This window comes from Homalodisca vitripennis, chromosome 1, assembly GCF_021130785.1.
Source record: "Homalodisca vitripennis isolate AUS2020 chromosome 1, UT_GWSS_2.1, whole genome shotgun sequence".
NCBI lineage: Eukaryota > Metazoa > Arthropoda > Insecta > Hemiptera > Cicadellidae > Homalodisca > Homalodisca vitripennis.
In genome coordinates this window covers 49494286-49507610 of record NC_060207.1, presented here as the reverse complement: position 1 = coordinate 49507610, position 13325 = coordinate 49494286, and the positions used below count along the sequence as shown (strand labels likewise).

The 13325-nt window shown below is 32.8% G+C and overlaps 2 protein-coding genes across 3 annotated transcripts in view; both read right to left on the bottom strand.

The window, feature by feature from the left end:
• LOC124361195 (neurocalcin homolog) overlaps positions 1-13325 on the bottom strand; it is a 210550-nt gene that overhangs the window by 35004 nt on the left and 162221 nt on the right. The gene's annotated exons all lie outside the window — the stretch shown is intronic.
• The window catches only part of LOC124361181 (neuronal calcium sensor 2), a 192042-nt gene that overhangs the window by 16694 nt on the left and 162023 nt on the right, over positions 1-13325 (bottom strand). For both annotated transcript variants that reach the window (XM_046815222.1, XM_046815229.1), the window contains one exon: positions 7491-7634. In XM_046815222.1, the coding sequence (XP_046671178.1) occupies positions 7491-7634 (144 nt within the window). The remainder of the gene's footprint in view (positions 1-7490; positions 7635-13325) is intronic.

Below are 13325 nucleotides of genomic sequence, written 5' to 3'. Positions count from 1 at the left end.
TAAAATTACTTCTACGTCATATTTAACAGAATTAGATCAAACTTATAAATCCTCATTATGTGTTATTACTAAACAGATCAACAATCAATCAAGTACTTCTATGCAGGTCAATAAAACTTGATTCTAAACAGTAGTCTAGAAGTATTAATTTAATTAGAAGAAACTACTTCAACATAGTTACAAAAAATTATTTTCCAAAATCAACATGCAAAGAAGAATGACACTTGAGTGTTAAGTACTTTATATAAGGTTAAATATAAATGATTACTGTAAGGTGGGAGACCACAAAGCAGGTCAGTCAATAGCCCCGAGAGATGGCGCAGATAAACAACTCAGTTTATGAAGGCGGTGGCCTGGTTTTTAATCTACATGCAAGGAACGATTCAGATAATCAGTGCCACAAGAAAGGCACGCCTTCTCCACTTCCATCTCTCACTCTTATTTAACTAGAATGCCTGTTGTCTATGTTACTGAATTGATATCTCGTCAAATATTGATACATTACTGAATATAAATAAATAATCGCAAGAGAAAGATTACATCAGTTTTACAATTATTTAAAATATGTGAATCAATAGTTTGGGACTTTATCAAACAGTAGTTGTGTTATAATTGGAGTATTGGTTTAGTCTAGTAGAGTAAATAGTTTCTTGTTTTAGAGAGTACTGAACAAATGTTGAGACAGGATTGGATGTAGGTATACAAAATAAAGCACTGTCACTTAAATCATAACCAAATGTGCCACCATAAAAGTGATTTTGTGTTAGCTTATTCTACTGAAAATGAAATATACCACGAGTAAACTCTTGATTATCCACAGGTAGTGTATTCCCTTAAAGGGTTATCAGTGGCGTTCACAGAAACAAACTTTTACTTACATTAAAATAAAAACATTTTACACACAAATAAAAAAATAATAAAAGTGATAAATAACCACTATTATTATTTCTACATGTAACATTGACAATTTATTCAGTAAATATATGACAATCCAGTCAACTTTGTAGATAATTTAGATAATAGAGTTTACCGTATGGTGTAAAATTGCCTTTAATAAAGTGTTATTTCATTACAAAATAAAAATGTTAATCAAAATATTAGAAGAAAAACAATAGCTTTTTAGTGAGCAACAGTATTATCATTATTAGTTTAATGTAGGTAAATAGTTGGTAGTGTGAAGGTGGAGACAGGACGATAGAAGCGAGTGAGCGAGTGAGGGAAGTGCGGAGAGTAAGGAGAAAGGGCAGATGTAACAAGTGAGGCACCATTAGGGTCCCTCAAGGACTTTCTACAAGAGTTGCCTCACCCTTTGCATCCTTTTATTTTAAACCCCAGCATTGAAACTACCACCCGCTTCTTTTATACTGCACTAAATAACATTTTCTCCAAACCAGCTTGTTTATTTGTCATTTACACCGGCCTTGTGTTGACTTTTCAAATAAAAAAATATTCCTTCCTGCTCAGCCGGAAGAAAGGCAGATTTCACATGTAGACCTCATCTCTAAATGTCTGACTTGCAGATGCATTATTAGTTGAGATGTTCAATACGATGGGTCACTAACTCTCAATGCCGGCATTTTAATTTAATCGTAACACTATCAAACATTTAGAAACACCATAATCTTGAAACCTTTACGAGACAAATATTGTTATAAGCATATACATTTCTTTGTAAAAATGTAGACTTGATGTAATTACAATTAATCAGAAATTGTGTTTTTAAATGTATTGACTTATAATGGATTATTGTATACTTCTATAATGGATTATTGTATACTTCTATAATCAAACAGCTACTATCTTGAAACCTTAAGGGTTATGAAAAATAAGTTAAGAATAAATTTTGCATGAAATTACTTGACAATTATAAGTAAAGTATCAATTTTGATTTATGTTATAAAATTCCTAAGATAAAAACTTTGCCCAAACGTAAATGACCACCATTTTGAAATGTTTTATAGGTTAGTACTGGCTAACCAACTCAACCAAGAGACAGTAGTCTCTGCACCATGGTTGGTTTGAATCTATTACATACAAACTATGGTAGTTATTGTGTTAACAATTATTCTGAAAAAGTTGTATACTACATAAAATTTGTTTGCCAGCTATCTGGAAATCATACGATTTATATACCGGTATATACGAGGGCTGTTCAGAAAGTAACCTCCGGTCGATTGAAAAAAATACACCAAGTTAAGTAAAAATATTTTAATATATACATCTTACAAACTACATCTTTGCACTATTTTTCGACATAGTCTCCATCACGATTGAGGCACTTATCGTATCTCTTCACAAGCTTTGAAATTCCTTCTGCATAAAAATCACCCGCCTGTGCCTTGAGCCAGCCTGTGACCGCATCTTTGAGCTCTTCGTCGTCATCAAACCGCTGGGACCCGAGCCATTTCTTCATATGCATGAAGAGGTGATAGTCGCTTGGCGCCAGATCTGGGCTGTAAGGTGGATGGTTGAAAACGTCCCACTTGAAGGACTTAAGAAGGGCTGTTGTTCTGCAAGCAGAGTGAGGACGGGCGTTATCGTGCAAAAAAACGATACCGGAAGTCAGCATACCACGGCGTTTGTTCTGTATAGCCCGTCGTAATGTTTTTAGTGTTTCACAGTACACGTCTTGATTAATGGTCGTCCCACGTTCCATGAATTCAACCAACAACACCCCTTTGGCATCCCAAAACACCGTTGCCATCAGTTTTCTGGCAGAAAAATCTTGCCGGGCTTTTTTTGGTTTGGTAGGCGAATCTGAATGTGCCCACATCTTTGATTGTTCTTTTGTCTCAGGGTTTACGTACTTAATCCAGGTTTCGTCACCGGTCACGATTCTGTTTAACAATGGTTCTCCTTCGTCCGCATAACGTGACAGAAAGTCTAATGCAGAGGCCATTCTTTGAGTTTTGTGGTGGTCGGTAAGAATTTTGGGCACCCATCGTGCACATAACTTACGGTAACCCAATCTTGCTGTCACTATCTCGTACAAAAGAGTCTTAGAAATCTGTGGAAAATCAGTAGACAACTCCGCCATTGTGAAACGTCGATTTTCACGAACTTTTGCATCAACTGTCTGAACGAGTTCGTCAGTCACCAAGGATGGTCTACCACTCCTCTCTTCATCATGAACGTTTTCTCGTCCACTTTTAAATAAACGTACCCATTCACGGACAACTCCTTCACTCATAACTTGTGGTCCGTACACGGCACAAAGCTCACGATGAATAGCTGCTGCAGAGTATCCTTTGGCTGTAAAAAACCGTATAACAGCACGCACTTCACATTTGGCGGTATTTTCTATTGCAGCACACATTTCAAACTGCCACAAAAACTAAACTAGCGCAGGTACGATGTTCACTCGACTACAGCTTGATGCCGACTGACCTGCTTAGTGCGTGAATGCACAGATGGCGCGCTACTCCCCTCCACTACCCGCACTGTGACCAACCGGAGGTTACTTTCTGAACAGCCCTCGTATATATATTTTTTTTTTTGGATTACAGTCATTTTGGATTCTGGTGGTCATGATCAGAGAAAATTTTTTTTAATCTGGAAATTCTGGCATGAGGTTGATTTTAACAAGCAGACTCCTATGAAATCTACCTAAAACAACTAGCCATCAACCATCCAGTCTGATTCCATGCCAATACCAAAGAAAACGTAACTTAAAAACAATATTGTTTGTTTTTTACAATTAACTAGAAATCACTTCTGCCCGCTAAGTGGATCAACACTTTTTTGTTCACTTTTTCCTCCACCAACATTGCAAAGTGCATTATGGCACTTGACAGCTAATAGAGAAGGAGAGATATTAATTTCACTCTTAGATTTGCGATCCAAGTCACAAAGACAGAAATTGGCCGGATTGACAGCTGTCTGAATATAACAATAATATTTTGATTAAAAAATGAAGTTCCTTTACAAACAAGTAATGATGACATGTTTTTTTTTGTTTTCATACCTTAGAGTTAAAATAATATGTCAGAATAACATTTTCGGATATTAACTACTGCAAAATCAGTTTGAGAAAGTTTCCATTAAATATATAACATATATTCCTGATTTAGCCCATTAATATTTAGGTTATTTATTGCATTTCAAAATAAAATTTATAAATGTGTTATTTTTTAGCACATGTATTTTACAAGAAGATTGATTATATGGAAGAATACGTTAATAAAAATAACTATATAAACTGTAAAAATAACAAAGATAAAACCTCGTAACTGAAAGTAATCTACACAATAAACCAGAAAATAACTTTTCTTTAGAAAATTAACTGTAATTTTAAGGGTTACATCATTGGCTTACATATCAACTAATAATATTGAACCCATGCTTAGAGGGGTTCAGGATAGATTAAATGTATTTGATCACAATTACTGTTATATTACATCCAAATCAATTCACATGAACAATATACTGATATTTGTGTTTGGCTTATTACTTTAACTACAATACATGGCAATTCTATACTACATTCTAATTTTCTAGTCCTATGCTTCCTTACCCAATTGTTTTGTTCAGGTAAAGTTAATAACGGTTACAAATACACTATTACAGTATTATAAGAATTCTTTGGAATTCAAAGAGTATATGCAGTATCTGTGACTAGTGATAAATCCTAATTTTCATAAGTCATAGCAGGATGGTGATGGAAATAAATTAAGTGCTTTAGTATCTAGCTAACGCTTGTGATTGAATTCATTGTTTGTTCTGCTTTTTGTATAAAGAAGAGAGAACTTTTTGGAATTTCAAGACTTCCATAATTACAGCATTTCTGTCCAATTTTTTTAATGAACCGAGTTACAAATAAATCTGAATCACACATGAAAATGTTATCTAACAAAAATATAGCATATTTACATTATATATTCAAGAAATTACACATGCTCTTTTGAACTATTAACAGATATATTATTAGTTTTTATAAGACAGAAAATTAAAAGCTTCATTTTAAATACAGTTCATGGTAATCTGTTTATTTTTATCACCTTTATGACGGGCGATACAAGGGTCTCTGAAAAAATTCTGAGATTTTAAACAGCCATTACTGTAAAACCTATTTGAGATAACTAAATTACTTAAATATAAAAATGGAAGTTGAAACAACTCAGTTTTGTTTTTCAAGTAACATGGGAGGAAACATTGACCTTGGCTTGCACAGTGGCAATTTGCTATTGTGACTGACACATATGGCACAAGTCGCAAGCATGATGTTTATGGCACAACAGAAGACAACAGTGTGCTCTGTGGTACACAGAATAGAAATTGAATGTTAGCGTGCAGTGTTAGTTTTGTATCGAGGTAAAACATTTTGCAGATGATAAAGCAATTCTTAGCTGGTTTAACCACTTTAGTGACACAGGAAGTAAACTGGCTGGCCAAAAGCAAGTGATGAAAAAATCATAGAAATCTGACAATCTTGCATCAGAAGCCTGAAAAAATCAATTGTCTGATGAAATCTTCAGTTTAACATACCAAAATCGACAGTCTACAGTGTTATTTGTAAAATACTGAGTTCATGCCAACAAAGTTCACTTAAATACATAAAATTAAACCCAACGATTGCCCTAAACATAAAAACTTTGCCAGTTTTATGCTCACTGAGATAGATGACAATCCCAATTTTATTAAAAGAGAGCTGTTTTCAGACAAAGTTACATTTAACACAAGCGTGTTGTTAATAGTCACAATTGTTGGACATGGGGTTCGCAACAGCCTAACATTGTGCAGGAACATGTGTGCGATTTGACAAAAGTGAACATGTGGTGTGGATTACTGTGGAGCTCACACTATGTTTTATATTAAGGTATGAAAACAAAATTTGTGCTTTTCTCTTCAATTTGACATTTAAATTGATTAGTTCTCATTAAAGTAACGGCTATTCAAAATCCTGGCATTCTTTTTCAGAGACCCCTGTATAATGGTAGTTCCCTATGGTTGTGAAACTACCACAATTTAAAAACTGAGTCAAACCCAAATGTAAACTTGGTTTAGAAATAGAAACCTTCATATAGTTGAATAAGCTTTTAAGACAGTCAAGAACAGAAAAATGTTCTATGTTGAAGTAAACATTTGTGAACAATTTTTATCTGAGTTATTACGCAGTACAGATAACATTTTAAAATCCTATTTAAGCAGTTTAAAAACAACTGTTATTCATACATATTTTACAATATTTCATCATTTTTAACTCAAGAAGTAGTCATCACTGCAATACATCACCAAGAAATAACTAACTACTTTGTATTGTAATAATTATGTTTGTCTGAAAAGTGTTTAAAACGTATATACTCACTATAACAAAAAAGACACAGTGTTTTCAATTAGTTTCAAGATCAAAATTGTATCAATATTCAAGCTCTCTTTGACCGATATTCAAGTTAGGGATAGAAAAAAATGATATACACTTATTTAGTCAATTGGTATTGAGGAGTGAGGTCATCAGACGGAGGAGGGGCAGGTGGAGCCCACCCTGCACTCAAAGAACCAAGCTGACATCATCTCACTGGGCCCCTGAGGTCATGGTGGGGAGAATGAATCTAACCTTGGGGGGAGGGGCAAGTGGGAAGGGATTCAATCCTTAAAAAAAATTCTATACAAAATTTTTTAACAATTAAGGATTAATTCAATTTTACGTCAACAATTTAAACACCAAATTTTAATATAGCTTCTAACTTTGAGACTGTAGAAATGTTATAAAACAAACTGAATCAAAACATATTGCGAGCTTTACTTCATAATTTCATTTTTTAGAATTTTTAACGTCTCATTTTTTATCTGCTGTTGTAAAATAATGCTGTTTCAACCCTTTTAGAATAAAATTATTTCATGTTACCAAAGCAATGACAATCTTCAGAAAAAAAACACAATTTTGAGTTTATCAGCATAAAAATCATTTGTAAACAAGTCAACAGGCTAAACATTTTCTAATACTAGGCTATACCAAATTAAGAATGATTTGTATATGTTTGATCTTTTTATTAGAAAATTGAAATCAATTCTGTACGATTTCTCCCACAATAAAGATACATTTAAATTTATATTTTCAAAAAGTTTGTTAATACGTAATACAACAAAGCTTTTCTATAGAAAACATACATATATATCTTTGTGTGTGTGTTTGTTTTAGTGGACGCGTGTGCAAGAGACCTAACAATTATTATAATATAATACGATATAACCTCCAACTACGAGCTTTTTAACCACAACTTTACGCTATTGGAGCTGGAATTACAGTGTCAACAAATATAATTACTTTTACCCAGCATTAAGTGGACAATAGATGGTAGTTTGAAACTTTGCTGATCAATGAATGAAGCCAGATGTCTTGAGTCTAACTGATTTACCCATAACTGAAGAATTGTTTTGAATAACGTAATTGTAATAATCTTTAACTTCTTATGTAAATCTAAGCACTACTTAGCATTGACAAAATTAATCTTTAGATATACCAATACACAACAAGAACAAAACATTCTTACCTTAAAATCAATATAGCCATTTTTGTCCATGTCGAATGTCCTGAAGACGTGATCACAGAACTCTTCTGCATTACCACTGGGGAAGAACATCTTGTACATGTCAACAAATTTGGCAGGTGTGAGTCTTCCATTTGGACAGTCTTGCTGAAAAACATTACAACATGTTACTGTTTAGTTCATCAAAATTAATTTTGGCAAAAGTTATATAACAAAAATATTCTTAACTATTTATATTCTTAATTTAAATTTCTGATAATAAAAGTTTTATTTATCATATATTTGAGTAAAATATAGTACATTACTTTTGTAATGAATCTACATTAACTAAAATAAATAAATCAATCAAATTCAAAGCAACTCATATGCTACAATAAATTAATTAAACCATAATATAAATATTTTCGAAAAAATATTAATTCAAAAGAAACACTACATAACAAGGCGGCAAGGTACCTTTAAGTCTAGACCAGTTATTCTTAGAAATCGTAATAATATAAAAATAATGTTTATTTTTATTGCTAAAAAAATGGCGGCTGAGCATTCTAGAAGCGTTATACAAATAATCTATAGTAATAATCAGAACAAATTCACTACAGTAGAACCCCTCATATCTGGCCTCGGTTTTACCGCACCTCGGTTTATCCGGCCACTTCCCGGAAGCCAATATCGAAATTTATTAACCACGGCTTGCAGACGCGCAGTTGCACGCACTAGTATCCCACGACTCTTGCGTTATTTTGGTGTATCTATTTGTTTACATTTTCCTGTGTTGTCCTCAGTTGAGCTAATAGGTTTAACCTGTAAACAGTTCATTGATTATTTCCAGTGCGGTTAGTACAGTACAGTACAATTGTTTTGTTTCGTCAAGTGCTGTGTACTGTAGGTTGGTTTATCCGGCCATATCGTTATCCGGCCAGGGGCTCGGTCCCGTGGTGGCCGGATATGAGGGGTTCTACTGTATTAGAAGAATAGCAGCCATGTTAATAGACACTGGGTCTGAATATTCTTTTTGGTTCTGAGACCAAAACCCTATTTAAAAATTAATATTGAGTAATATAAAAAGTATATAGATTTAATATGATCAGTTTATACTAGTCCTAGAATCTAGTACATTTGACTGAATGTGAGATATGTGTAACTGAAGTAGTTTTTGTGACTTCACTTGGATAGGTTGGCTTTGTTGCCCTAGAAGCCGATTAAGTGATTCTATGAGTGAAGATAGAATACTGAGGTAGAGAGATGTAGTGAGGTTGGTATGTAGTTATTTAATATTAAATACCAACAAAATCATTCTTGCAGGAGGACTATAATATAACAATAATACAAATACAGTTAAATAATAAAACACGTCAAATTTAATTGTTTATTACTCTTGGGTTTAAAAAAAACAAAAGCAAATTTTTTAATTTATGTGACTGAATAGCACCATTTCTTTTAAGAGGTGACTTATTGCCATGCAATGAAGCCTCTAGGGCCTTTTTCATACCTTAGAAGTGTACTATGAAACCTACCAGTTTAAAATTTCAACAGTACTACAATAGTTGAAAACTAAGGATCACATCCTCTTGGGGAAATTTCCCAAAGATGGCATTTCGCTCCCTTGCTATTGCAAGTAAGTATTGCTATAAAGTAAGTATCTAAATAAAACGTTTTTAAATTTATTATATTTTATCGGATGCCACAAATTTGGAAGCTGTGTGTTGGCAATAATCAGATAACAGTGCTTTTTAAATTTAATGATAACCAACTGCCACATACTACTTGGATTGATTTGGAAAAGTAAATAGTGTCATATGATAAATAAAATAAAATAAAATATTTACTAAACCATCTTCAACCATACTTGAACATTTTTGCTGAACCACATCTATGTGACACTATAAGTGGGACAACCACAACTATTTTGTATAGAAATAATGATTGAATTTTAATGATCTACATCAAACAGTACCACCAACATATGCATAAATCTTACACAAAATTGATAGTAATCCATGTCTACGTTCCGTTAGTAATATGTTAAAATAAAGTTGCAAACTTAGCGAGCACTGAATTTTGAAAATAAAGCAATAACATAAAAAGTTAGTTGAAAAATAATAAAGTTGGTAAAGTTTAGGCTGAAAATTTCCTTTAATATACAAATACATTGCACTGTGCTATCTCCCTTAAAATTGTGACAACTCATATTACATGAATACAGGTCATTAACATAATTATATATGTAAAATACATGTAAAACATATATGTTGTGTATGTGTGTGTGTGTGTTTGTACTTACACTGTTATAGGTGAAAATATAAGTTTACCTGCACTTTTTCGAACATCTAAGTATATATTATTGTACAGTAATAACATTATAATAGAGATGTATAATTCTGAACATTTCTCACAATCTAAATACCTGACTGTGATTTTGAACATTGGATATACAGTAGTTTATAGTCCAGAACTTGTTATTTTTATTAACAGACAAGTTAAATGTTGAACAAGTACACAATCAACTATTCAATGCAATGGAAATGTGAAGTAGACGTGTCAGTTTTGTCTAAGAAGTCTCAAATATCAGCCGACTTTTGAAGCCTTACACACATATTATCACTGTACAGACAAAGAACATGGTTTGTTTTTGTTATTGGAAATATTTTTTTAACTTAACTTTTTCATTTTACAAGGAGGTAGTAAATTTGTTTCTTTACAATTCAGACTAAAAGTTTATGTTAGGTACATGATTGAACTTTGGGATTTCACTTTACTTTGGTGTTAATTGTGTATTTATACCCTGAAAATAATCACTTTTGTTCTTAGTTGCAATTTTGTGCAGTTTATACAGTAACGATATTTTTAATGCTTCTTTTAAAAACTACAGACAACATTCCAAGCTCTATAATTTTTGTTTCTTATAGTTTTATGTAATTTTTTAAATTCCTATAAGTCAAAAATCAAAATATGGAGCTAAAAGAAAATTGTAATTGATTTAATTTGAATAAATGTTGACGTATATACAACCCTTATATTTCTGATTTACATTTAGTACACTACTATGATCCAGATTATTTACAGTTTCAATAATAACTACAAGGCATTGATCTAAATTCTTGATAATGCAATTGAAACTAAAACTTTGGCACAGAATCATTATAGTGACATGGACTCTACGAGATACCTTACAATTCTCAACATACATTACATCTCTCATACTTTCCAATGATTGACCACAAACACACAGAACACAACTGCCATGTTTTACTTTTGTCAACTATAATTAACCCTAAAATAGTCGTGGAGTTACAATGTAGTCCTTTTGGCAGCATTTGTTACAAATTAATATTTGATCGTGAAATACTATTCTAAGTTAATGCCAAAAGACATGCTCATATAATTCATTATAATTAATACATTTACAATCTACAATTTATGCCAAATAATATTATATGAATCACTAAAAGGTTAGGTAAGAAAAATAGTAATTATTATGACCAAAAATGTGGCCACATCTACTGTTAAATGAAAAGATGGTAATTCTAAGCAATATATGGGTCAACCTCGATTTTTCTCATATTACAATATAATGTTCCAATAGTCAATTAGAAAAGGAAATGACTAGAATTTCTTGCCGGAAAGCAGTTATAGGGAGCAGGCAACCGCCAGACGGTCATATATTGCTTAGAGTTAGCTATTAGTGATCAGGGGCACTGACGTGATCTGGGCTTCAAATTTGGAACTACTCGAGTTAATTTTTTTTCTAAAAGAGCAAGCAGCGCGAAGCGGGCAGGCATTGTGCGTGATCCTTTTTTTATTAAAAATTTCTGATAAATTGTTATTACATATTACAATATAATGTAGGTAATGTATGTAAAACAATTTTAAACACATAATTACATGCTGGAAAGCAAAGTAAACCAATATAATCCGCCCAATACAAAATCTCCGTAAAAATCTGGTAAAGGAATCTGTGTCATTCCTTTGGCCTGAATCAATTCAGTATATACGAAGATCACGCACGATGCTTGCCCGCTGCGCAGCGCTTCACGCTGCTTGCTCTTTTAGAAAAAAAAATTAACTCGAGTAGTTCCAAATTTGAAGCCCAGATCACGTCAGTGCCCCCTGATCACTAATAGGTAATTCTCGCGGTTGCCTGCTCCCCATAACTGCTTTCCAGCAAGAAATTCTAGTCATTTCCTTTTCTAATTGACTATTTTAATTGACTATTGGAACATTATATTGTAATATGAGACAAATCGAGGTTGACCCATATATTGCTTAGAATTACCGAAAAAGATATTTGCCTTGGGGCAGATACGTACACGGTAGGAGTACGCCAGATCACATGTAACAAATATAATAGGGTTCACTTTCAAAAAGTTTAATTATAAATTTAAAATCTATAGCTCAATTTGTTCTTGCAGCTCAATAGATATTCTGCAGGAAACAAAAAGACAGGTAAAACAGTCAGAAGAGGAATATTACCAACCCCCTGAATAGTAGCAAAATATCTACATTTCAAGTCTATCTCAATTTATTCTTGATATATCCTAAACCTTAGTAAAATCTTATGGAGTGACGTAAACCATCATCAAAGTATAAATGTTGTATATATAGAAATGAAGGTTCAAACTTAATTTCAAATCTATATATAAATTAATTAATTTTGAGAGATTAGGTGAACAGACAGTCAGAAGAGAATTTTGCCAGCTCTGTGTAATACTTTGCTAATCCCCAGCCAACAATTTTACAAGCCCTTGGCTTCTATTTTACCTGAAAACACAAATTACAAAAAGCTTTTTAACTTACACAATAGGCTGATGTAGTGCTCAATGAAAGCGATTGAGAGCCTGAAGTATTTGTGGATAACAAACCTCAGACAATAAGCTGATACAACAGCAGCTTTAACCACTCTACATTTTAAATTATATTTTTATCAACCATAGACTCAACTGTTACAAGGACACTAATCAGTGTTTACAATATTAAATATTTTATAATGTTTTTACTTATTCATTATTTGTTTAATGTTAGTCCAAACAATATACACTGAAAATTTATTCTTTTTTTATTTATCACATGACTACATTAAACTAAACTAATATCTAACATAGCAATGGTAATAAACACAAAATATTTCCTTTAACATTAGAACTGTAATAATTATTATTTCCTTCTATAGGAAATTGCAAGATATTTCCTGGCATTTTGTTTGCAGATTAAACAAAAAATCAAGTCATGATAAAAATATTTTTAAATTTCATAGTGTTTATTGGTCAGTTAGTCCAGGACCACTGTAACCCAGAGTTACTGAGCTCCACCAACAATAAAGCAGGTCTAACTCTCTTTAGTTATAGGTGTATCCATGGGTGGGGTGGTGAGTTTGGGGTTGTAAACCTCTCCATTGATACTCTAGGTATATTTTAATTTGTGTTAAACTGAAAGTATACTTGTAGTAAAAACCATGTCTCATAGTTCGGTTTTGTTATTTGTGCTGGAATTTAAACTGGAGATGAGGGGTGACGGAAATATAAAGAACCATAATGACCAAGCGGGCAGTCAAGCACAGGTAGAAGTACCTCAAGTACCACAGCTCAGTTACGGTTCCGGTATTGAAGTTGTCACTCGTTAGGACCTCCGAATTGACTCTCATTTCTGCAGCATCTTCTCTGGGATTATTGATGGTACATGACACGCGGTTGGTAATTTTTTGAAATGATGAGTCCATCTGCAAACCGTAGGGGTTGACGAATACATACAGCCAGCAAGTAATGGTAATAAACTCCTACCGATCTTTACCGATCTCTTAACATCACTTTAGTTAACACTAGTCTTGTATTAGTGACCTTTGTG